This window comes from Grampus griseus, assembly GCF_964374135.1.
Source record: "Grampus griseus genome assembly, chromosome: 4".
NCBI classification, from domain to species: Eukaryota; Metazoa; Chordata; class Mammalia; order Artiodactyla; family Delphinidae; genus Grampus; species Grampus griseus.
In genome coordinates, this window is record NC_138997.1 from 20,347,032 (window position 1) to 20,374,114 (window position 27,083).

The 27,083-nt window shown below is 44.1% G+C and overlaps 2 protein-coding genes across 2 annotated transcripts in view; one reads left to right on the forward strand and one right to left on the reverse strand.

Moving 5' to 3' along the window:
- The window catches only part of MGST2 (microsomal glutathione S-transferase 2), a gene marked incomplete at its 3' end in the record, with an annotated part of 80,548 nt that extends 72,285 nt beyond the window's left edge, over positions 1–8,263 (forward strand). The window contains 2 exon segments of the mRNA XM_082653385.1: positions 8,187–8,193; positions 8,195–8,263. Coding sequence (XP_082509511.1) covers positions 8,187–8,193; positions 8,195–8,263 — 76 coding nt within the window.
- Positions 8,264–15,418: 7,155 nt separating this feature from the next.
- The window catches only part of MAML3 (mastermind like transcriptional coactivator 3), a gene marked incomplete at both ends in the record, with an annotated part of 434,681 nt that continues 423,016 nt past the window's right edge, over positions 15,419–27,083 (reverse strand). The window contains 3 exons of the mRNA XM_082653383.1: positions 15,419–16,413; positions 20,879–20,963; positions 25,190–25,429. Of these exons, the coding sequence (XP_082509509.1) occupies positions 15,419–16,413; positions 20,879–20,963; positions 25,190–25,429 (1,320 nt within the window). The remainder of the gene's footprint in view (positions 16,414–20,878; positions 20,964–25,189; positions 25,430–27,083) is intronic.

The window sequence follows — 27,083 nt, forward strand, 5'->3', positions numbered from 1 at the left end:
CTTCATTTTGTCAGTGTGGTGTATCACATTGATTGATTTGTGTATGTTGAATCATCCTCGCATCCCTGGGATGAATTCTACTCAGTCGTGGTGTATGATCCTTTTAATATATTGTTGAATTCAATTTGCTAAAATTTTGTTGAGAATTTTTGCATCTATGTTCATCAGGGATATTGACCTATAATTTTCTTTTCTTGTAATGTCCTTGTCTGGCTTTGGTATCACAGTAATGCTGGCCTCACAAAATGAATTTGAAAGTGTTCTCTCCTCTTGTATTTTTTGGAAGGATTTGAGAAGGAATGGTATTAACTGTTGTTTCAGTATTTGGTAGAACTCACCAGTTGTGGTCCTGGTCTTTTCTTTGTCAGGATGTTTTTGATTACTGATTCAATCTCCTTACTAGTAATTGGTCAATTCAGATTTTCTATTTCTTGATGTTTCAGACTTTGTAGGTTGTATATTTCTAGGAATTTATCAATTTCTTTTAGGTTGTCTACTTTGTTGGTATATAATTGGTCATGATAGTTTCTTATGATCCTTAGTATTTCTGTGTGATCAATTGCAATGTCTCCTCTTTCATTTCTGATTTTATTTATTTGAGTCTTCTTTTTTTTCTTCTTGGTCTAGCTAAAGTTTTGTAAATTTTGCTTCCCTTTTCAAAATATCAGTTTTTAGTTTCATTGATTTTTGTCTTTTTAGTCTCTATTTCATATTTTTTCTCTAACCTTTGCTTTTTCCTTTCTTCTACTAGGTTTGGGCTCAGTTTGTTCTTCTTTTTCTAGTTCCTTGAAATGTAAATTTACATTGTTTATTTGAGATCTTTCTTTTTTTCTTAATGTAGGTATTTGTCACTGTAAACTTCCCTCTAGAACTGCTTTTGCTGTACTCCATAAGTTTTGTATATTGTGTCCCCATTTTCATTTGTCTCAAGATATTTTTTGATTTCCCTTTTGATGTTTTTCTTTGACTCGTGTTCAAGAGCATGTTTTTAAATCTCCACATATATATGAATTTTCCAGTTTTCTTCTTGTAATTAATTTCTTGTTTCATACAATTGTGGTCAGAGAAGATGCTTGATATGATTTCAATATTCTTGAGTTTATTTATTTTTTGATCTATCCTATTCCATATGCACTTGAGAAGAAATGTCTGTTTTGCTGTTGTTAACTGGAATGTTCTGAATATGTCTGTTAGGTCTACTGGTCTAATGTGTAGTTTAAGCCCAATGTTTCCTTATTGATTTTCCATCTGGATGGTCTATTCATTGTTGAAAGTGGGGTATTGAAGTCTTCTACTCTTATTGTATTGCTGTCTGTTTCTCCCTTCAGATCTGTTAATATTTGCTTTATATATTTAGGTGCCCTAATGTTGGGTGCATAAATATTTACACTTGTCATATCTTCTTGATGAATTGATCCCTTTGTCATTATGTAATGACCATCTCTATATCTTGTTAAAGTATTTGACTTAAAGTCTATTTTATCTGAATCTCTTTTAGGCAGCATATAGTTGGGTCTTATATTGTTTTATCCATTTAGCCACTGTGTGTTTTTTTGATTGGAGACTTTAGTTCATTTACATTTAAAGTCATTATTGATAGGTGTGAACTTACTATTGACATCTTGTTAATTGTTTTCTGGCTGTTTTGTAATCCCTTTGTTCCTTTCTTGCTCTCTTCCTTTGTGATATGATGATTTTCTATAGTGCTATGCTTTGATTCCTTTTTCATTATCTTTTGTATATCTACTATAGACTTTTTTTTTTTTTTACTATAAACTTTTGCTTTGTGGTTACCAAGAAGCTTACATAAAACATCTTATATTTATACGGTCCATCTTAAGCAGATAGCAACTTAACTTTGAATGCATTCAAAAGCTCTATATTTTTACAGTCCTTCCCCATTTTATGTTTTTGATGTCACAAATTGATATTTTTCAATATTGTATAGCTATTAATAAATTATTATTGTTTTGTTTTTAATACTCTTGTTTTTTAACCTTTATCCTAGAGTTGTAAGTGACTTACCCACCATCACTGCAATATGAGAGAATTCTGAATTAAATTATATATTTACCTTTACTGGTGAGTTTTATACTTTCATATATTTTCATATTAGTAATTAGCATTCTTTCATTTCAACTTGAGGACCTATATTTTTTAACATATGTCAATATTTTTATTAATTTTTAAATAAAAATTTCAAAGGTTACTTTCCATTTACAGTTGTTACAGAATATTGGCTATATGCCCCATGTTGTACAATACATCCTTGAGCCTATCTTACACCCAGTAGTTTGTACTTCCCACTCCCCGACTCCTCTGTTGCCCCCTCCCACACTGGTAATCACTAGTTTGTTCTATCTCTGAGACTGCTTCTTTTTTTGTTATATTCACTAGTTTGTTGTAAATTTTTAGATTCCACATGTAAGTGATATCATACAGTATTTGTTTTTCTCTGAAGACCTCGCTTTAACATTTCTTATATCAAGTCTAGTGGTGATGAACTCCTTCAGATTTTGTTTCTAAAATTCTTCATGTCTTCAGTTTTGAAGGACAACTTTGCAGGGTAGAGTATTCTTCGTTGGCAGTTTTTTCTTTCAGCGCTTTGAGTATATCTTCCCACTCCCTTCTGGCTTGCAAAGTTTAAAATTGCTTCTTTGTTTGCTGTGGTCCTGTGACTTGTGAGTGCAAGCCTCATTGGCTCTCAGAGCTGGGTGATTTGGAGGCCAGTCCCTCAGAGAGAAGCTGCAAAAGCTGGGGTGCCAGATGTGTGTACAGACTCCTTCCAGACAGATGCTGGCAATCTGGTTTTATCAGTGGAGCAAACTGAAGGCAAGAGAAGTGCCCATGATCTCCCCTGGGCTCCAGAGAGGATCTCAGCTAGCCCTTGGATATGTGCTAAACTAGAAGCTGGGTCTCCAGGCATCAGCTTGTAAAGTATGCAGTCAAACCCTTTCTAGAGAAAGACTGGAGACAGGGGTTTTTGCCTGCTCCCTCTGCACTGAGCCCTGGAGGCTTAGCTGTACTGAGTATTCATGTGCTCTGGTAAGAATTGCTTCTTTGTTTGCTATAGTCCTGTGGGTCTCATGGATGCAAGCCCCACTGGCTTGCAGAACTAGGTGTTTTGGGGACCCAGCTCTCAGGTGGAAGTCTTAAAAGTTGGAGTGCTAGATATGCAATCTAAGCCCTTTGCTTCTCCCCCAGGGAGAAGCTGGGGGTTGAGGATTTTCTCCTGAATGTATTGTGCTGTGCCAGGGGTGGTGTTTATGATGAGAGTGTGTCTCAACTTCTCCTGCTTATTTCAGTGTGGCTACTATTTATTTATTTATTTTTTGGCCATGCCACACGGCTTGCAGGATCTCAGTTCCCTGATCAGAGATTGAACCTGGGCCACAACAGTGAAAGTCTGGAATCCTAACCACTAGGCCACCAGGGAACTGCCAGTGTGGCTATTTTCTTATTCGCCTGATGTGTAGGAGTCATTCAGCTGACTTCTGGATTTCTTTCCGAGGGAATTGCTCTGTGTGTATCCGTACATTCAGTGCATCTGTGGGAGGAGGGAAGTTTAAGAGCTTTCATGTCACCATCTTGGTCACAAAAGAAAAGAAAACAAAACACCTTTTTTTTTTTCATTAAGAAAGAAAAGAGACAAAAAAAAAAGGGAAGAAAAGAAGGAAGAATCATTCATGGTGACCTGGGTTAGAAGACTCAGCCTTCAAGAACCAGAATCAACTGTTTCTGGGTCAATTGCCTCATAACCTTACATACTTAAGCTGTACGGCTTAAGGAAGCATGTAGGATCATTTCTAATCCTGTAGACTATGACTCTTCCACCAGGATCAACTCAAAACCTCATTATGAATTACATTAAAGTTTTTTTTTCTGGTTGTGATATTGTCAGGAAAGAGCTCAGCCAACCTAACCAAGATCACTTGGGGGTGTAGCACAGGAAGGAAGATGAATATAGTTCATCTTTTTTCCTTTTGCTAGGTGCAGATGAATTAATTATAGTTCCCAGAGAAGCATTCCCTTTCGCTTAAAATAGTGTCAAATTTTCCATCCAAGTCTTCTATGAATAGAAGCTATTTGACTTGACATTAGGACAGAGCTTTGGAATCTGGAGATGACACAGACTACCTCTGTTTCTCTGCAAGGCATCCATTAGCTTGGGTTCTCAGTCTTTAGGTTTTTTTTCCTCCATAAAATGGGAATGAAATACACTCATTCATTTATTTCAGGAGGCTTTAGGGGAATTATTTAAAAACCATTTTTAATGTGCTGAGTAACTCAAATGGAAGGCAGTAGATGCAAGGGAATTCTGGGGAAGAAATCCATTTAATATGAATTGAGTTATTTTCTGGGTTATTTGGATAAGATACAGAATGATCTCTAGGCTCGGAATCAGGACCATCTCCAGGCCTGTCTTTTGGAAAAGAGCTACACTTCATTTCTATTGCTGGCAACTTACATGTAGGAGAGTGATTCTTAGCCCTGCTCTGAGGTTTAAAAAATGTTTGAGTCCCACCTTGAAAGGCTAATTTTACCTGTAAGGACATTTATGCTCTTTAGGTTAATTCTTATAATTATTTTTGTAAGAAGAGGGTGCACATGTACCTATAGATGAAAACTCACTGCTTTGGTTTATAGTTTTTTTCATAAAATAACCCACGTCTTTATTTTCTTCCTGCAGACAAAACTGTGTGGAGTTTTACCCAATATTTATGATTACATTGTGGATGGCTGGATGGTATTTCAACTAAGGTAAGTTTAATGACGACTACGGTCCTTACAACTATTAAACAGCAGATACGCAACCAGACATCTACTGACCCTGGAAGTTGTTCTAAACAAAATAAGCACTGTCTGTTTGCATCCAAGGACACTGTGCTGCAGATAGGCTAACTTTGGCGTCATTGCAATTTAATTCAGTGATTTTTTAAAAACTTGGAACAAACTGTACGTGGGGGAATCCAGAATGAATATGACATGCGATTTTGTCTTCAAATCTAATATGCTAAATTCTAATTTATTTGCAGGAACAGAACACAGAATTAACAGTTCACCCTAATAATTATAGCTAATATTTATTGAATACTTACTTTGTGCCAGGTACAGTTTTTTTTTTTTTTTCTTGCGGTACGCGGGCCTCTCACTGCTGTGGCCTCTCCCGTTGCAGAGCACAGGCTCCGGACGCGCAGGCTTAGTGGCCACGAGTCACGGGCCCAACCGCCCCGTGGCATATGGCATCCTCCCGGACTGGGGCACGAACCCGTGTCCCCTGCATCGGCAGGCGGACTCTCAACCACTGCGCCACCAGGGAAGCCCCAGGTACAGTTTTTAAGTGTCATGCATGTATTATCTCATATGTAGGATTTACCTTCCTCTGTGGCAGTGTCTGTAATTCATTCCTGCTTTACAGGTGAGGAAACTGAAGTACAGAGAGGTTAAGTCGTTTGTCCAACTTAACATTCCCCAATGTAGGAGAAAAGTAGCTTTCGAGTACAGAGCAGGGTTTATAGGTATTTGACCCAACAACCCATGTACTTTTTGTTAAAAGTTTCCAAGGATGTAGTGCTGCTACTACTGTATGTAGAAACTCTATAAACATCTGCTTTCCATTTGAATGGGGTATCCTTGGCGAGCTGAGGGCTTTACCCAAACTCTGCCCGCCCCTTTCACGGGAGCTCAGACTAGCATCAGCTACCTTATTTGGAGAAATTCAATCCCTTTTTCTTTCTGATAACTCTCGTGGCCTCATTTGGGTTTGACACTTGATTGCTACGATTTAAATAACCCCCAATCTAGCTGGTTTTTAAAGGCAACCCTATCACCTCCCCTCCTGTAATTTTTACTGTCAACTGAGAAATTTCAGCTAAAATGTCCTCTAGAGAATGACTTAACTTTTTTCTAACTTACATTTTTATCCCTTACGGGCAAGAATGAAGGCGGCAGGCCCTTGTCAGGTGAGACCACATTCACAACTAATAACAAAAGTGCCCTTTGATAATGGGGCTCGGCCTCTGCCATTTGAACCTTTGGATTTCACTGTGATGGGCTGAATGAGGCTGACCGCCTATTTTCTTCCTGCAGACAAAACTGTGTGGAGTTTTACCCAATATTTATGATTACATTGTGGATGGCTGGATGGTATTTCAACCAAGGTAAGTTTAATGACGACTATGGTCCTTACAACTGTTAAACAGCAGATACGCAACCAGACATCTACTGACCCTGGAAGTTGTTTTATACAAAATAAGCACTGTCTGTTTGCATCAAAGGACACTGTGCTGCAGATAGGCTAACTCTGGCGTCAAAGGATATCTTGGGTATCTTGTTGTAATTTGCACTCTTTCTTATCCAGAGTAGGTTGCCTATTAACTGCCTTGAACAGTTCTCATTGGATTTCTGGGAGTAATGGATTAGATAGGGAGTTTCTAAACCACAGCGTGCTCAGAACCTCTCCCCTTCCTCAGAGGCCAGGTGGCCCTTCCACCCTTTCTCCTCCTGTTCTCATCCTTCGGGGCCCAGCACAAGCGTCACCCCCTCAGAGGGGCCTCCCCTGACCCTTCCTAAAGGCGGCCTCCTCCAGTTCCTGGTGGCCCATCCTCCTTCATTTCCTTCACAGCACGTTCAAGTCTATTTTTCTTGTTTTCCCCTTTGTTGTCTGTCTTTGATGATAAACTCCATAAGGGCAGGGAGCTTGTATCTTTTTCACAGCTAACTCCAATCCTTAGAATAATACCTGGTGTATAGTAGAAGCCAAAAAAAATGTTTATGACCTAATAAAATAAAGAATTTCATTTTATCCAGCATATCGGAGTCCCACAGACAGACTTCTAGTGTTTCTAAGAGGGCTCTGGTAATTTACATCCGTGAAGTGCTGAGGAAGACAGAGGGTTCCTAGTGTAGGGAAGATATTGAGAGTTTTCATTGGATTGGATGGCAGAATACAACCCCACATTTTACCTTTCTTTTAGGTAAAATTTGTATTTAGTGAAATGTACAGATCTTAAGTGTACCATCCATGAGTTTTGACAAGTGTATACACCTGGGTCACTCAAATCCCTATCAAGATATGGAACGTGACAACCACTCAGAAAGTTTCCTCAGGTCCTTCCCAGTCCCTTTCAGAGGCAGACAATGCTCTGAATTTTTAAAATCACAGTTTAGTTTTGTCCATTCTAGAACTTTCTATAATTGGAATCATAGTATGTACTCTTGTATAATGCTTTATTCACTCAGCAAAATATTTTTGAGATTCACCATGCTGTTTGTTTCACCACGTTGTCTGTTTCTTTTCCTCGCCAGTGGGCCTCTGTTGTATGGTTATCACAGTTTGGTTATCCATTCTCCTGTGGATAGATTTCCAGGCTGTTCTCAGTGTTTGGCTATTATGAATAAAGCTGCAATGACCATTGTGTACAAGTCTTTTTATGGACATGTGCTTTCATTTCTCTTGGGTAAATACACAGGAAAGGAAGGAATTGCTGGGTCAGAAAGTAATGTTTAGTTTTATAAGACACTACCAGAACTTTTCCCAAAGTGGCTGTATCATTTTGCATTCCCACCAATAATGTATGAGATTCCAACACCCCCAATATTTTATGCTTCAGTCTATTTAAAATTTCGCCCTTCTGGTGGGTGTGCAAGTGGTGTCACCTTGTTGTGGTTTTAAATTGCAGTTTTGCTGATATTGAATGATGTTGAATAATGTTGAAAAAATTTTCATGTGCGTATTGGTACATTTGTTTATCTTGCTATGTGAATTTTCTATTCAAATATTTTGCCTATTAAAAACATTAAGTTGGGCTTCCCTGGTGGCGCAGTGGTTGAGAGTCCGCCTGCCGATGCAGGGGACGCGGGTTCGTGCCCCAGTCTGGGAGGATCCCACGTGCCGCGGAGTGGCTGGGCCTGTGAGCCATGGCCGCTGAGCCTGAACATCCGGAGCCTGTGCTCCGCAACGGGGGAGGCCACAGCAGTGAGGGGCCCGCGTACCGCAAAACAAAACAAAACAAAACAAAAAACAAAAAACAAAACATTAAGTTGTTTTTCTTTCCTTATTGAATTGCCAGAGCTCTGCACACAAGTCTTTTGTCAGATACACGTTCTGTGACTGTTGTCAATTTTCACACCGCGTTTTGAGAGGCTGCCATCATGTTCTGTGTCTTTTTTTTTTTTCTCTATAGTTTTTTGATACTTGTCTAAGTCTGGTGTACATATATGTCCATCACCAGTATTTCTGCGGATACTCAGAAGCTGCTAAAAAAAAGGTAAGGAACACCCAAGAATTGTGTGTTTAGACAAAAAGTAGCAGGATGGAGTCTATATATTAGCTTCCTGTTCCTGAGAGTAATACAGCACTGATGGCTATGACGGCAGAAGTGATCTACGTTGCCTGAGGCCAAGTCTCATCAGGTCCTCCACAACTAGGTGTGAGACAGGAAATTGCAAGGATAAAACTGTACACTAAGTGTGCACTCTTTTGACCACCACACTTTAAATCCTTGCAGACATTTTGCACTATCTCCCAAATTTACCAAGGAAATAATCCCTCCCAGCCTTGATAATCCTTTGAGTGTTCAGAAGGAGCCACTTGACCTCTGTGGCTAGGCATCCTCTTTAATTCATCTGATGAATCAAAATTTTCAACTGGCAAAAACATGGAAGTTCTGGGCAGTGTCCACAATGAGAGTTCTGCCCCAGGCTCCCCAGCTTCATCCCTGTAGCCCAGTTTATTTATCACCTCTCTCTCTCTCACAACCGCCTGCAGGATCACTGGCTTCCGGTTGAGTCTGGGGGTTTTGGCCTTGTTGACTGTCCTAAGCACCGTGGGGATTGCAAACAGCTTTCTGGATGAATACCTGGACTTCAGTGTTGCCGAGAAACTGAGGTACTTCTAACGTTCCCCCCTCCCTTTGCTCAAACGCTTGCAGAAGATGTTTCCACTCTGAAGGTTAGATGGTGCCACTTGTTCAATTAAAAGAAGTCAGTCTCCTTTCTTTTTGAAATGGCTTTGTAGAAACATCCCCTTTAGATTTTCCTGTTAGTTTAACGACTGAAGTTTGCTCTGAGGGGGGAGGATCCGTAGCATCAGTGGAAGTGTGTTGAGCCCTGGTTTTAGGAGCACATGCCAAAGTCATGACTGCCGGTGTAGGGAGAAAGCAGCCTGACCTGTCTGTGTCTAGGGCTTTCCGTGGACCACTGCTATCACTCACCTCTAAGACTGCTTCTCTCTTGATGGGAAGTTCCAGATAGATGCCGATAAGGCAGCTGAGCCCACTTCATTAGTTGCAGGAATGCAACAGTTGGTGAGGGAAGTCAGGCAAACACATCAAGTAGCCAGAGAAGAGAGTCATCAACTAACAGCACAAAACACATCTGGCTGTGAAAATGGACTTTGTAACGAACAAAGGAAAAAGGAAAGAAAGGGTCTGTCATTTTTAAGAAACCATCCAGAGAAGTGTGGTCGGGGAATATCTTGCCCCTGGGCAGGGGAAGGAGGGTCATGGTCATGGCTGGAGAGCCTAGGCTGGGTTCCACTGCACTTCCCGTGCCACGCGGGGCTGGGGGCCTGCTGCTGTTGGACCCTGATGTGCAGTCACTGTCTGGCACAAGGCAAATGACCCTTCTTCACTTTCTTCATCTGTAAAATGGGAATGAGTCTTCAGGGACCTTAGCAGAATGGAATTATGAGCATATATAACTTTTTAGCATCAGGAAAAGCGCTCTCTGTAATTTTTCTAAAGAAAGTGTGACAGCCTTGAATCTGGTGTAGGCATCTCCAAGAAACTTTTTATTGGGCCTTTTTTGGTGTGTCGGTACAAAGGCAGTTACAGAGGCTATGAATAATAGAGAAAAATAAAGGCATTAAAACACTAGCGTTTCCAAAATAGTAGGGGAGAAGACACGACAGCCTCTTGCATCCCAAATAGCTGGGCTAAATACCCTGGAGTACACTGAGAACGACCAGTCTGGGAATGGGGTATCCGGATATCAGCCCAGTTCCCCACTAACTGGCTGTTTGACTCTGGATAAGGCAGCTCACCATAGAGGTTGTGCAGCAAAAGAAGTGTAGACTCCAGGGCCACTCAACATGAATGCTGTTCTACCACTCGCTGGCTATGCTACCACAGCCGTGTAGCTCTCTGCCTCAGTTTTCTTCTCAGGTAAAATGGGGCTAATATTTTAAAATGCTATGATTCTGTGGTCTTTTTACTTTTTAGTATTTCAGTCAGTTATAGTGACTCGTATTGTGACATTTTAGTTGTTTTACACATTGAAGACAATAAAGGAAGAGAAAGTGCAATTTTTTTTTTTTAATTTTCATGGAGAACTTAAATTTAATGTGTCCCGCCAGGGGGTAAAGTGCAAATTTTTGACCATAAAGCATAATTACTGCAAACTCATTATCCTTTGGAAGTGGGAAAACCCCCACAACTTTCCAAATATTACACTTGAGAATTTTTAAACAATTTCTATCTTGCATTTAAATTGGAACTATTTAAAGATGTAAACTATAAACACATACACACACACACACACACACAGAGTTTGGTTAAACAACATGTGGAAAAAAAATGATGGTCCCACCCGCATATCAAAGCTTTTTATCTTTAAAAATATCTGAACTATAGAATTTATTTCCTTTGTTCCAATTCTATTGTCACCAAGGCAACCTCTTGACGATTTTAATTCCTATAATTTGGTTACAGGGAGCAAACGTGTTGGCTAGGGAGATGTGGGTTTCTGATCTGACATACATATCTTTTGCATATTAGTAAATTGACTGATTTTATTTTTAGAAATCAGATTCCTTGCCTCAAAAAGTCAATGTTATAAACAAAGGGATGGAGAAGAACTTTTCTGCATTAAAAGATACCCTTAAGAGGCATAAAACCCAAATGGCAATGTGGGATCCTTGATCAAATCCTGGTTAGAAAAAAACAGCTATGGGAGACATTTGGCACAATTTGAATAAGGAGTGAGAATCAGATATTAGGGAATTAATTGTGTTAGGTGTGATAATGATGTTGTGTCTAGGAAAGAAAATGCCCTAATTCTTTGGTGAGGTATGCTGGGAGGTTGAGGGGTAAAGTGACTGGGCGTGTACAGCTTACTTTGAAATGGTTCCACAAAATATGTATGTGAAGCCTATACGGTGAAGTGTTAACAAGTATCAGATCAAGTTGGTAAGTGTATAGTTATTCATTGTACTATTCTTTTTTTCTGATTGTGTGAAAATGATTGTCATACAAGTTTAAATATCTGAGGCAAAGTTAAAAGCTAAAGTCAGGTTCTCAGTAGCTCTGAAGAGTTTTATGTTGAGTGCTGCATCCTTGACTTGGGATCTGAGGTAGGGATAGAACCGTAGCATTAGCTCTGGCCCAGCAGCTGTCCTAGACGTGGCAGGGACGCTTGGGCCCCAAGTGTGTGAACGTTGCCCTAATTACCTCCGCTTGTTATGAAATGAAACAGGTGTCTGTAGTAACTTGTCCAGAGAACACCAGCATGGAAATATAGTGTCCTTAGAACTTAAAATGAAAAATAAGTTAGAAAGGTGAAGGACTGATTACACAAACAAGCAGCCCTGCTCTCTTCCAAGGTATTTTTCCTCTCGCATTTTGCAGGATTGGAAGTAGAGGAGGTGTGGCCAAAAAAGTCATTAATAAGGAAAAATATCAGGTCATTTGTTTTTTATCCTTTTTCTCTAGATACAACCTTCCTTGAAAAGAATGGTTAAAGGCAGAAATAGCTCCTTTAATGCTTTTGAATGTGCCTTAACTTTCAGCGATAAAATACCTCCTCCTTATGGGGCAAGTGCCTAGTGACTTCTTGGAAAGATGTTTATTCTCCTTCTTCCCCCGTTATACACTTGCTGCGCTGGGACTTTATAAAGGTCAACACGATTATAAATAAGAAACCATTTTAAAGGAGAATGGTATTCCATCCATCCAGTGCAGTAAATAAAAATATGTGGTTTTGCCTCATCAGGACGAGGAGCCCTTCTCAGACTTCATGTTTTCATTCTGTTGTCAGCCTTCCCATCCCCACCTGCGAATCAGTTCATTTTTGATCTCATGTCGCTGAGCCCATATCACTGGGACAAAGCCCAGCGTCACATTGTTTTCTACATGGTGTTATTTGTCAGCTGGTCTGGAACCACAGCCCACCATGGGTAGGGCTGGCCTCTTCTTCCATAGTCAAGTTCATTCTTTCTCTTGGTTTGTACATATCAAAACTCACCTTTGCTTTGGATCTATTTTTGATGATGACCTTATTCTATTCTTGTGGCCTCTTTTTCTGCTTCACCCAGACAGTTTTGAAACATGTTGCTTTACCATGCTTTTTAAAGTTTGATGGGAAGACTTAGGTCAGGTCTTTTAGAAGTGGAGTGGATTCACATGTGTGTGATTTGTCACGGAAGGGCTCCCAGGAGGGGAAACTGAGGGAGTGGGGGAAACAGGGCAGAAAAAGGCAGGAAGCCAAGCAAGGGGGCACCTTCTGGCAAAGTCCCAGCCTCTGCCTGATCCTGCAGGGGACCTTGGGACAGAAATGCTATCTCAGGGTTTGTCCAGGCAAGTTAACTGGGCTCTCATGCTCCTGGCAGGTCATTGGCTAACGTCAGTCTGGAGGGCTGTAAACTTCTAAGCACATTCAACTCTCTGTGGGTGGTGCTGGCCAGACTCTCTTCTTTTTACCTTTGCCACATCTCCTGGAGTGCAAATATAGAATATTTTAGTAGCGTGGTGGAATTAAAAAGGCTAGGAATGATTGATCTCCACTGTTACTTAAATGTTTAAATAATGATATAAAAATTTTGAGACAAGAACTGCAGTTAATCAGTTAAAACCCAGGCATAATCCATCTGCTTAACTAAGGCTGGAGCTCCAGTGACAGTCCTAAAATACACTCAACTTTGGATTGGTTCAGATAATGATCTTTTATTTGTTTTTTTCTTTAAAAGTGGTATGTCAACATCACTTCATTTCTACATTTCAGAGTTCTGTACATTTCTTAAAAGGAAATAAGCAATGCTCCATGTACAAAGTAAAAACAGAAAACTAGAAAATCTGAATCAAATGGAGGAAGTTGCCCGAGGTCATACAGTACAAATTAGTAATATGATGTCATCTGAAGTGCAATACCACTGCTGGGATGATGAGTTAAGGAATGAAATAAAAATACTCTATTTTAAACAAACAGTATATATATATTTATATGTATATTTTTTACAGATAGTAGACCCAGTGATATCTGTCATATTGTAAAAACTTATTTACAAATAACTTTTTTTTAGACATTACATATACATCAGCACCGTAGTAAAAACCAAAACAAAACAAAACCACCTTGTTAAAATCTACCTCTCTATGTAGTTGGTCCCAGTACTGAGCATTCGGAGGAAGCTTTAAAAAGAGCATGGAGTGGCCCTCCCCCTCCATCACCACCTCCAGTTTCTCATCATTTCTTATACATTTCTTTCCTGTACCTTTCAGAAAAAGGTAATTATATATTCTGTGTCTTCTCATTAGTTTACTTTCTTCTGTTTGTTTTTGGTTTTCATCTGTTTCCACTCAAGAGTTTCCCTGGCAGTGTCCCTCCCCACACAGGGAGTTCAATCAGCCTGCCCCCCACCACCTCTTCCCAGGGGTGGCCCACTTGTTCTCCATCCTGCCCCTGGCTGAGTAGGGCTATGACCTTAGTACTTGGCGAGCAAGCCAAGGGCAGTGTTTGCCTGCCTGCCGCCTTTCTGTATCCTCTGCCCCAGCTCTTCATTCGAACCCCCTTCCTTCCCAGGACCCGCCGCCAGTGCAGCCAGTCCGGCTCCCGTGGCTGGGCCGGGGCTCTGATGTGGCGAGTTACACGTGAGTGCGCGGAAGCGAGCCTGCCTTTTGGACGCGGAGGGAGGGGGTGGCGGGAGGAAAGCTCCCACCACTCCCACTCACTCAGGACAACGGTTATGCCACGCGCCCTCCAAAACGTGACAGTGGGAGGGGAGGAAAGGACAGATGAGATCAGCTTTACGACAGTGGAGGTTGTGGATCCCTTCAGACAGACTTCAGTTAGGGCAGATTTGAGTGAATTACCAAGAGAACGACCGTACAGAACTTCAGGAGTGGATCGCTTCGCCCACAGGAAAGGAACCATACCTGCTTGCTTTCCATTATCAAAAACGTGTGAAGCGGAGCAACTGATTTTTCAGTTCCTCAGTTTTCAGGGTGTGAGATTTGTCTTTCTGGTGGGTAGGGATGAAGGGCCAGGCTGACTTTAGAGCATCACCCCTGGGCTTTTCCCAAAGGGAGCCAGAGCCAGCGATGTCCAGGCCAGTCCTCCCCGGTGTCCCAGAAGCACAGAGTGGCCACTTAGTTCCAGGCAGAGAAAGGAGACTCCAGCGTCACCTTTGCATTTCAGGCATTGTCCAAGTTCTCCTTGCACCTATTTCCCCTCTGCCCGGGCTCCCTGAAGACAAAAACTTCATTTCTCCTTGGCTGCTCTGCAAGGAAGAGCAAGTGCAGGCTCGGGTAGAGGCGAGGAGGAATAAGGGCAGGGACCGGGGAGAAAGGCAGCCGTGCTAGCGGACACAGAGCGTCCAGCCGGGGCCTCTCCATCCTCGGCCTCCAGGAGTAGATGGGAACTGCCAAGATGTGTTGGGTCCTGTCGGGTCCTCAGGAGGCTCCAGCTCAACGCCCCAGAGTGACGGCCACCCCGGTCACCAGCAGAGGGCTGCCCGCCCGGGACTGCCAGGACCCTTCTCCAAGCTCACCCTGTGAGGCAGTCGCTCTAAAATTCCTGAGGGTCATCACGGGCAGGAGACAGGCCTGTACGATTCTGTGTCTTCCTGTGACATCTCACTGTTCTTTGCACCCACCCTCCAGACCCAATAGCATGTCTTGAAGCCTGACATCTCTTTGTAGCCGGAGTTCAGCGCCTTTCTGACGTGTGCTCTTGGCTTGTGCCACCACCCAGCAGGCTCCGTGGGACTCTCAGTCCCGGGCTCTCTCTCCTTTGTGTCTCCAAAGCTACAGCCTCTGGACCAGGGCCAGGAGGGGCTGACGGCCACCTCAGGTCAGGCAGCAGTCTGTCTTGGCCAGAGCGGCTCTTGCTGGGCCGGACAATCACAGGGAGGGCCGAGCAGAGGGGCTACGGAATCATCTTCCCCACCTGTCTATGGTGCGTCCCCCTCTTTCGCAGCGGGATTCGCAGAGCGTCTGTCTTGACTGCTGTGTGAAAATCAGGTGAAATGAGGCCCGGCGGGGCTGTGGATTGGCACCTGGATCTTCCACTGTCAGCCGGCTGCAGTTTTGCTCAGATTACGCAGGTCAAATAAACAAAAAAACAAGGATGATGCAACATCCTGTTTCTCTTTCACGGCTGAAGCTTTAACCACTAGAGTTGTGGCTGCCGGGGCCCCTCTTGACTAGGGGTTTCCAAACAATTCATCGAGCTCCTGCATCCACTCGTCCCCTGGCCCACCTTTGATGATGGCATCCACGAGGTCGGCACTGTCCGAGAGGCTGGGGAAGGACGCCCCGGCTGCGTCGCCACTGTAACTGTATGACATGTCCTGAGGGGGGTTCCGCTCATAGCCTTGGCCCTGGCTGCTCGAGGCAAAGCTGCCACTGGACATCTGCTGCTGTGCCGGGGGCTGGCTGAACGCTGGCATGCCGGGAACGCCCTGGCTTAGGCCAGACATGACCATTGGCCTGGCCTGGCCGGTGCCTTGCTGCCCCGGGAGCGGTGGCATCATCTGCCGACCCATGGCAGCTGGGTTGAGGGTTCTCACCGTGCCGGTGTTCGCATCCACCACCTGGCTCAGTCCCTGTGGGAAGTGTTGCTTGGTCAGCCTCGGTTGGCCAGCTTGCAGTGGGTAGCTGGCGCCGTTGTTGAATGATGCTAATTCTCCACTAGTCCTCCCAGGCATCCCCTGTAAGCTCCTCTGTTGCCAGCTCTGTGCTCCCTGCTGGACCGTTCCCATAATGCTTTGCAGCCTCGGCGGGCCCTGGGGCCTGGGCAAGGCCTGGCCTACCGGCCCCTTCATTTGCTGGTGCTGCTGGGTGATGGCCGAGTTCACCAGCATGCTCTGACCAAAACCACTCACCATCCCAACCCCTTGCCCCGGGGTGGGCTGCCGCGGCCCCGGGGCTTGGTTGTGTGGGATACTCAGGCCGCTTTGGTTTGGGTGCTGCAGCAGCTGGGTCATTCCTGTGCTCGTATTGTACATTCCCGGTTGGCTGGTAGGTGGGGTGCTATAAGGCGCCAGCCCCATCTCCGACTGGGCTGCTGCGGCCATCGTCCCTGGGTTCTGGGAGGGTCCCAGTCCCATCATGCCTGCGTTCTGTGCCATCAGCCGTGAAGTTCGCATGCTCTGGAGGGCTGTCTGGCTTCTCACGGCTGCTATGTCCTGGGGAGACCCTGCAGGGAGAAAAGGACACACCCGTTCACTCATCTCTACAAGCAATGTATGGTAACAAGTTGTTGGACTTTTCTTTGGGACTGACAGAATTCTTTTAGATGAAAGGAGCTACTCATAATAAATCCTTAAAAATACCAGAGTATTATTTTTCTGACTGTAACATATGCTGATTGTAAAAAATTTGGAAAATAGTGGAAAGCATAAAGATGAAAATTAAGGTCATTCCCATCGTCCAGAGATGACCACCGCTAACTTACATTAATATATAAATAGACACATGAAAACTGGGACCATGAAGTACATAGGCTTTTGTAGTTGACTTTTCTATTTGATATACCCTGATATTATTTTTGTTCACATTTCAGAAACAAATCGTTTCTCACCCGTCTTGATATGATGCCATCCTCAACCAATAAGATACCATCGTTTTGGAGGTGAGAGGAAATTCACCTCCTGGGCTAAATTAGGCAGAAATGGCTGATCACTTTGCATATCCTATTTGTGAAGTGGAATATGGTTCAGCAGAGAATACTATCAATAAAGGCCATTAGGCTAATTTCCCCTAAGACTTGAGTAGGATTTGAGAGGTTAAAGGCTATCGCTTCTGCTAAGAAGCTATTTCGACAGATGGGACATTTCTTGGAACCACTCTGTAGACTTCCACATGCTCCAGATTCTCTGAATCATAATATGTCGGTGCGAACTGGCCAGCTTCCTGAGTTAGAAAAAGAAACCATCCTCCTACTTGCTACTTGGCAATGAACTTTATGCATTTCTCCCACAAAGGCCACTCCTTCAAATCAGCAATGACCACTAAGGCAGTTTTAATGACGCTGCTTAAAAGTTGACCAGAATATCAATGCCAAGTCACTCAACCCTAACTAGACATTTGAGTGAGTCCTTCTTTACACGTTTCCGGGAAATTTCTAAACCAGTCAAGAGAATAGAAATGTCACCCCTAGAACCCGTCAATGTTGTCAAGGGCTAGGAGGTGCACAGAAATGGATTTTTCTGTGTACCTGCTAATGATTAAGTCTATGAAAAAAAGAAAAATAGTTTTTTTCCTGGACATTTAAAAAAGGTGCAGCATGGGAGCCAATCGATACTATAAGCAAATTTGATCCTACCTGGAACCTGGATGAGAAACCAGATGAGAATAGTGTAACCTTATTAAGCCTGGCACCTTGGCAGATAACTGAAGTGTGTTTTTGTCTTCCTGATTGGGTTATTGATTTCTGGGCAGCAAATATGTCTCCATATTTTCTTTCTTTCTTTAAGAAAGAAAATTATGGGAATTTTGATTATGACAAGTTTTTGTGGCTTGAGATCAATATCATGCTGAATTGAAAAATGGAATGGTTACTGTGGGGAAAGCAGAAAGATCTGGGGGGAGATCCCTAGAAACGTTTCAACTTTTTGTTTTGAGCTTAATTGTATCTAAGTGGAGTTTTTAAAAAAAGTTCCTGATTAAACACTGGATGGTGGTATATATTGCAACTCGCAATCTTGTTATGAAGCTTTGTGACCTTAACAACTAAATTTGTATTGACTACATGGCCAATCTGATCAACTGTGGTGAAATGGGTTATTGAGTTGCTTATAAAAAAATTTAAGGGAAAAATATTGCTGACTCAGAGATTGATTGGATAGACCCACTTTACATAAAACAGGCTGCTGGAAACAGATGAAAGGACTTTCATATTTCGGACATTTTTGTTGTAACTTAGAATAAATATGTTGAGGGATTAGATATTGACTGGACTAATTTTGTGAATGAGAAATAGTTTCCTTTCTTTAGAGGGCAAAAATGCTACAGTGCCTCTTAAGAAGTATTGAACCATTAATCCAAGCCAACCTTTATTTTTACTTGATGTCCATGACTACACTATCCAGATGTAGTTCTTATTAAAAAAAAAAGGACCTTTTAATATCAGCAGTCAGCACCATATTTTCAACCTAAGAAAAACAAAAAACCTCATATTAATCTGGTTTTATGAACTTGGGTGATTTTAAATATACAAAGGAAAAAAATTCAAATGCCTTCAAAGAATTAACGTGTCTTTATCTGACAACTACGTATGTTAAACATGGACTACTTTTTCTTCTTTTTTATTTTTGTCTAAGATACTACTGTGAGATACTGTAGTCAAATTAATTTTCTTGTCTGTTGGTTAACATCACAACGTCAAAGAAAATTTTCCATATTCAAACAGAGACGGTAACATGCAATTTTTTCCCTAAAAGGGTCTGTGTTCTATTTTCACTCACAAGAAGTCTATATTTATGTAAAATAAGCTTTTCCCCTAGGCATGTAACATTGCCCAGAGACACAGAACTCAGCAAGAGAAAGTGCGTCTTTAAAACCTTTGAAAACTGTAGTGGTCAGTGGACCTGTAGGTCTCAGACAAATTATTCCTAACAGAACTTCTCTCCAAGGACAATATTTTTTATCTATCAATTTGCTGTTTTCCCAGATACATAACATTATGATATCTAGGATGTCAGTAAAATTACATGAAAATACAGAAGAAAAATTTAAAAGTTATCATATCAACCAGCTTAGGAAACCTAAAATGTCGCTGGTTGTTTGGCCTAAGTGGAGCTAAGTTTTCTAGGTTGATTACCTGTGATTTGGGGTTTTAGAAAAGTTCAAAGAGTAGAACTTTTAAATTGGACCCAAACCATTCAGAATAACTCATAACATAGAGGAGTTACTAAATTTTGGTGGGCCCCTGTATTCCAAAAAATAATACATGGGTTATGAACCTAGAAAACTCAAGGGACACAATACCAGGTTTATCAGATTTAATGGTTTAAAGTAGTTCATAATACAAAGCACCAGTTCCCAAAGTATGGCCCCGGGCCAGTAGCAACAGCAACTGTGGGGAAACTGTTAGAGATGCAAATTCTCAGGCCCTGCTCCAGACCTACTGAATCAGAGACTCTGGGGGTGAGGGCGGGCTTCTGTTTTGAACCAGCTGTGCTGGTGATCTGATGCAGGCTCAAGTCAGTCTGAGAGCCACAGGTACAAAAGAGGGCTCCGGGTCTGCAACAAAAACTACGCATGTAACAATGACTATTTCCCACTCCTCCCCACCACTGACCAAGTGAGAAACAGAATTCTTCAAAGAATATTGGCACTAATTTAGTGCACAGAACAAACTCCCTTTGTCCTTCCCTGTGTCGAGTCCAAAGGGATCTGAAGTGATATAAATGTCCCAGGGATGGGAGGGGGTGATAGCGGCTCAAGCCCCAGGGGGTCCACAGGCAATCTTCAGGGAGATCTGGCCGTGAACATCAGTGGCTTTCAGACTCCTTAAGCCATAACTCACAGTACATACACATGTGGGTTTAGGACAGAAACAAAAGTTGCCCTAATTATGATACACTCCAATCATTTCTATTATTTCGTTAAAAAATGTTGGTTGTGGCCAATCATCTTCACAACCTACTTGAGTGTTGCAACCCAAAGACCGAAAAAGGCTACCCTAGATCACAGAATTTTCACCCACAGTCTATGGAAAAGGGTAACACTTGTGAAATGATCCACAAAGTTTGTATTTATTTATATATATGGATATTTCTGTGCAAGGGGCTTCATAGCTTCTGGCAGATTGTCAAAGCGATAGGTAACATTTGAGAAATTAGGATGCATTGATCTAGGTCTTCAAAAAGGACAGAGGACAGGAATGAGGATTTCTGCTGCTTCATGACCCCTGTGGCCCCCTGAAAACTGTGGATGAGATTGGGAAGGGTCCTCAGACTCATCCTCCACCCCATACAAGACCCACAGGGGCTCCCATCTCTAGATGGGAGCGATTGATATTTGAGTGGACCTTCTACTTTACAGAGAAATGGCAACGCCACACAAACAGTGCACCCATTGCTCCTGGGGCCATGATTCAGGATTTGTGCAAAGGGCGGCAGGATCAAGAAAGTCCAATCAAACTCAAGTCCCTATTTGTCTTCTATGTTCAGCAGAGATTAGTGGTTGCCGAAAGCCAGATTCTTTTACCTAGGTTGCTGGAAGTGAGGGCTTTGGTCAGCTGACCTGCTGGGATTAGCAAGAAAGATGTGACACGGGATTCCCCCCACTCCTCCCCATGGCCACTGAGATGACGACCCAGACGTAAACAGGGCTGATATTAGGTCAGTCGGCACCAGTATGTCTTTGCTGGTTGTTAAACCACCGAAATACTTCCGTACCTTTGGTAAAGAACAGCTGCTCCAGTCCCAGTCCCACCGCCACCCCGCCCCCGCCCCGGCCCCACCAGGACCTCTCTGGGGCCCAGCGACCCAAAGGTTAACGCCTGGGATTCTGATTGGTTGGCATCATCAGTTCTTAAATATTTTTAATATTACCTGGACACAAACACAGCAGCCGTGGCATTGTCACTGGCTCTACATTCACTTACACTTGCCCACTGGAAGGGATACAATGGCAGAGGTGTGCACCGGCCTCACCTTGAAACTGGGCGACCTGCTGCACTGGGTACGGGTTGCGTGGCCGCTGGAGGTGCTGCCGGGGTAACTGTGGCGGCTGCAGCTGCTGAAACGATAGGACAAGGAGGGCCGGGGGGGGCGGGGCGGGAGGAGGCGCACAGTTAGATCTCCTGGCTGTTCTGAGGAAGGGGTTTTCAAAAACTGAACTCTGTACTGAAGAATAACACGCATACAGGTCAGGGCACAAGCGTGTAGCATCCGTGCCCCGTGCGACGGATTTTCACAAAGGAACACGCTCGTGGGTCGAGACGCAGAATGCTGCTAGAAGCCCCTCCTGCCCGTTCCCAGCCACTGCCCTTCACCTGACCCGTGGGCACACTATCCCAGCCTAGCAACAGGTTACTTATATCTGCTTCTGTGCTTCAGAGAAGTGGCCTGAGACAATGTACTTGAGCCTGTTTTCATCGCGTTTGGGAGCTCCATCCACGGTGATGCCTGCAGTGGGGTCCATTCATTCTCACTGTCGAGTAGTATTCCCCCCATAAGAACATCCCACGATGTCTTTGCCCGTGCTACTAGGGGTGGCTGCTTAGGCTGCTTCTGGCTTTCGGCTGTCAGAGCCCCCTCTGCTGCAAACATCCTCGGTGAACATCTGTGGCCTTTCTGCTGTGTGGACCTGCTGGCTTATGAGGGAGGTGTAGCCAGGGAGGCAGTTCTGACTTTGCTTTTCCGATGTCAGCCTGCGTGCTTTCCTCAGCACGGTGGGTACCGAGTTCAAACGGACAAGCAGCTAACTTTTAAGGACCTAAAATAGATGCTTCGGGTATAGGAAGATGAGATTCTCAGGGCCTATTAAAAAAAGGGCTCATTTTATTCCCAGGAAGCCACCCTGCCTGCAAAATACATCTCCACAAGTCAAACATACAGCATTTACTGCCTTGAGGAAACCGCGTGGGGTTCCACGTACACCAGGAGCCAGGAGGCCTGCGTTTTAGTTTTTCTTCTTCCAGTCACGAGGCTTCTGCACTGCCGGCGCTGTTACCAATATACAGGGAAGGCTATTATGATCATTATCGTGCTGTATGTGAAAAGGGAGAGAAAGTAAGAGTGAGGTGGAAGGAGCAAAGAAAGGGGTTTTCGTTCTGGGTCTGCCATCAAGTAGCTGCGTGACCTTCGGCATGTCATCTGGCCTCCTCTGCAGCTGTGGAATATGCATCAAGCACCTCTCATCTGCGAGGGCTAGGAAAGCAGACAGCGAGGGCCCCGCTCTTTACAGTGTTCATTATAAAAATAACACACATTGACCACTTCTTAACCCATGTGTTTATCTCTATTTTTTCCTCTTGTTTTTGTTCCTGGGCAGCTCTATAATTTTCTTTTTCTTTCTTTTTCTTGACAAGGCCAGCCAGCACGGGCAACCAAAGAAAAGAAGGGCCTCTGTTCACCCCATCCTGCGGTGTTTTGCACGAAACCGTTGCAATGAATTAATTGTATAGACACAGCGTAGACAAGAAACCATGCTAATCTTTTAGGCAGCAATCTAAGAACATTCCTGAGAGTAAGGTGAGCATTTAAAAGCTTCTCAGAAGTCAAACTTCCCATATTACGTAAGAATTTAACTGTCCCACTTAAAACTGGGCATCAGCCCTGGGGTAGCCTGGGGGAGTCAGGGGGCCCAGGTGCCAGTCCTGGCTCTGCCCCTCTCTAGCTCTGCGATCTCTGAAAAAAATCATGTAAGCTCCCTGGCTTCAGTCTCCTCGTGTGTAAAATAAAGGGACTCCATGATCCTCAATGTTTCTTTCAGATCCAAAATTCCAGATTCCGTTGAACCTTTGTGAATGGGTGGGATTTGACACGCTCTGTGCTCTTGAGAATAACGCATTAAATGTTAATTCACACCTGCTTTCAACTTGCTCTGTTCTGATTTCTAAGTCCACTGAGAACCATTTGAAAGTTTCCAAAGATACGCAAGATATCCCCAGTCTTTCTGTTTTCCCTCACATGTCCTTTCCGGAAACCCAAGTGTTCCCAGTACGCTCTTGGCAAAATTGAAAGTGTCAGGATGCTTTCACTGCCGCTGCAGGGACCAAGGAAATCAGCTTGGCGTTGATATGGCCACATTCAACCTCAAAAGTGTAGGCATCAATAAGCACTTTCCCCAGGTGCAGGTGAGATGCTACATCCCTCTGACCTACTTCTGGGCTAGTCCCACAGGATGGCTGGCACGTGTGGCTGCAGCTCGTACACTACCTTCTGTTACCCCAGGGTCAAGTGGCAGATCCACACCTTGTGCAGTTTCCGAAGGGTTTTACACGCATTACTCATGCTGAGCATCAGGAGGAAGGCTGGGAGATCAGGAAAACCTTATGTGGCAGATGAGGAGACAGGTTAGGTGGCTTTTCCAAAATCATACCATAAGCAAAGGATGTGACCCAGAGTGAACTGTTCTCTCCTTGGTCCCTCTTCAGCTCCCGGAACACACAGTCGTTAAGGAATTATACTTTTTTTTTTTTTTTTTTTTTTTTTTTTTTTGCGGTACACGGGCCTCTCACAGTTGTGGCCTCTCCCGTTGCGGAGCACAGGCTCCGGACGCACAGGCTCAGCGGCCATGGCTCACGGGCCCAGCCGCTCCGCGGCATGTGGGGATCCTCCCGGACCGGGGCACGAACCCGTGTCCCCTGCATCGGCAGGCGGACTCTCAACCACTGCGCCACCAGGGAAGCCCTATACTCATTTTTTTTGCAGTTTCCCATTTCCTCATCTCTTCTGAGGAGCCCTATGTCTGTCTTTCCGTGTCCCGGGTTCTGAGGGGTCCCGCACTCTCTCACCTCATGGTCTGTGGGCACCATCCTGTGAAAGCAATGCTCCCGGTCTCCCGCCTTCCCCCTCATTCCCGGGGCTGGCTGACCTTTCCAAGTGGGGACACCCCTGGGCTGGCACAGCTGAGTTTGGCCTGGTTACCCCGACTCCCCTTTGTGTCTTGGTCACAGCACAGACATCGAAGACCATCCCTCCAAGTATCAGGCACACCTGAAATTTCCTGGGATTGGCTGAGGGGCGGATCTGCAAAGCCCAGCTTCCCCTCGGCAGCTCCATTTATCACTGTCTGAGAGATACGAGCATGGCTCCTTGTCACACACCTTATGCAGGGTGAGAGGGATAGAGGTTTGTTTGTACAAGAGCTGCCGGGAAGCTGACTGACCTCAGTAAAAAGGGAGATAATTACACAGCTGTTCAAGAACAAAAGCGAACAACGGAACATAAGTGAACTGTGCTCAACAGTACAATTTTTCTATTTGGGGGATGACTGGTGTTACTTTGAACTGCTGCCCTTGGTTACTAAGGACCTCGACGTGTCTCGTGTCCTACACAACCTCTCCTATAGATATGGTGGAGGATGCTTAATACATTTCCAAAATTCTGATCCTATTAGAAACATTCTAGAAGGGTAATTGTGGGCCTTGAGCCTTAGATGACAGCCTCACGTCTCCTATAATAGAAGGGTGAGACGTGCTGGATAGGCCCCCACGGGAGGCATCCAGGGACTCCTGGGGAAGTCCTCAGGCCTTTCCCGAGATAACACGAAATCAGGCACGGGCACCTCGAAAAACAAAACACACTGGAACTGAGAGGAGTAGCCCGCATGGAAGGCTTTCTTTCAAAGCTGGAGGAATTATATATGTCAAGGGTTGTCAAAGACGCCTAAGGCAAAGCTTTCTCTGTGTTAGGCCTTTAACTCAAACATTTCCTGAGCTGTGTTCAAAGCTGCTGGGAATTTTCTCAAGTTTGCACCCTTTCTGTGACCCCGAGTTCAGGTTTCCAGGTAGTTCTGTGGGCCCTATTATTCTGCTATTGTTCCTGTTCCATTGTTCATGACCAATTCTGTAAGAATTCTTCTCAATCCCTCCTTCTGACACTTTCCTCCAAGAAGCAAAGTTCTCTGAATTATTTTCTTTTTTCTTCATGCTGGAAATACCAGAATTTACGAAGCACGTGAGCCAGCCCCCTTCCACCCTCGCCCCCCATGCTGATTCTACAGACCCCTGTACCAGAAGCCACGAGAAAAGAGCCAGACTTGAACTGAAGAACGGTCTCTGGCAATTGGGTCTTCAAATGGATGGCGGAAGCCTGTCTTTTCAGAACAAACTAATTCATTCGAAGAAAAAGCCTAACTGACGGAAAGGTCTACATTCTGCAGGTTCTTCTGTGATCTCAGGAAATGCTGGCCTGTGAATTTCTTGATGAAGGACATGAACTGAGACTCCCTCACAGACACCAGGCACTGAATAAGCGTTTGCCGAACGAATGGATCACACCACGGGCGTGAGTTACCTGCTCCGCCAGAATCTGCTGCTGCTGCTGCCTCTGCTCCCGCAGGAACTGTTGCTTCTGCTGCCCCATCAGCTGGGCCCGCTGATCAATGAGCATCTGCTTCATGAGGGCTGCCTGGGGCTGGCTGCCCAGGAAGCTGGGCCCCGCTGGACCAGCTCCGGAGACCATGCCGCCAGAGCCCGGGGGTACGGAGGACTGCATGGGGCCCGTGGTCCGGGGAAGCCCGACCGGATGCTGCTCCTGGAAGGACAGGAAGAGAAGAGAATGCAGCCACTCCACCTCTGAAGGAAAGCACAGGGGTTAGGGGGATGGGGTAGGGCCCGGCTTAGGGACCTACGGGATCCCGAGAGGCACACATTACATTTCCATAAAAAGAACCCAGTGGTCCTCAAACCTGGCTTTACCACAGGCGGGATTGGAGAGGCTACAGGGCAACAGTAATAGAGCACGGCTCTGGGAAAATCTGAGACCCGGTCCAGTCTGTTTCTGATGGGACTGGCTAAGGAACAAGAACCGCATTTTCAGCTAGCAATCTGTAAGTCTGGAATGAGGCATCCTCACCTTACCTCTTCATCCTTACTGCCTGCCTGGCTAAACTGCGCTTCTTAGCTAGTAGGAGAGACGTTCACAGAAGACTGCTGGAAGTGATTCATCAGCAGATTGCTATTTGATGAAATTCTAATTAATTGTGACATTTGAAAGCTTTAACATGTGTAAAAAAAAAATCCTGCTAGTGAGAATTGTTGATGGTGAGAAGTAGGAGTGTGTTACCCTGACCAAAGATACGAAATCTCCCAACATCTTTAAAGATAGAATTGGGTCTCAGGTGTCTGGGATAACTTAAACGCGGGGGGTTGAATTGGGTCTCTTGATTCTATAATTATGTGTCCGTCAGTCAAATCAAATGATGGCAACTTTTAAGGACTGGTCCTTAAGGAACAGGAGGTAAAGTGTTAGAGAACTCCTCACACACAGCCCAAGCCACTACTCGGAGACTGTACTCAGAGGGGAAGTAACAGCCCGACGGTGTAGACCATTGGGGAAAAGCAGCTGATGGGAAAAGTAGGTTTGTGACCGTAAGATGTACTTTCTCGATGCATTCTTTCCTGTTCCTTCTATCAAGCATAGCTGGTAATGGCAAAGTATTGTCTGAACATTTCACAGAAAGGTTTCTTTTAATTCACTGAAGTTTCAAGTAATTAGTCTGAACAAAGAGAAGCTGCTGAGAGGTACACAAGTTAAATGGGTATACGTGTAAGGACATACACAGTCATATCATGAGGCACAATTATGAGACTTAGATCATGAGAAACGAATGTGAATAACTCTACAGTATTTACATTTTTGTATCCAGTTAAACTGGATTAAAAAAAATTTCCTCATTGTAAAATCTAGATATTCATTCTTTTTTTCCACACTGGTTATTATTTCCAGTTATATGGGGTGAAGGGAATTAAGACTACACCGATGTCTACAGGCAAGTGACTACCTTAAATGGATGTGTAGTAGTTATCACATTTTATTTGCAATGGTATTTCCATCATTATTAATGCATTCCTTCATTAATGCATGCCACTAGCCTGCTCTGTGAACATGAATTTTATCCACCTCTTCTGAGCCATCCTATATGAAAAACAGGGTGCAGTCAAACTGGATTTTAATATTTGTCCTCTTTTTGCTTTGCTACCTCTTCAGTGTTGGTACAGTCAGTCACGTGGGCAGTTTCCTCTCAAAACAGAGAGTCGTGTTTGACACAACTCCTAGAGACGCAGCCCTGCATTGGAGCCCCCATAGCCTGGGCTTGTTGGACCCCCCTTCCCGCTACTGTGTGGAGCTCAGCCATTCACGTCCTTCTTTCCAGGTACACCGAAACCCACATCTTCAGGTACTCTTC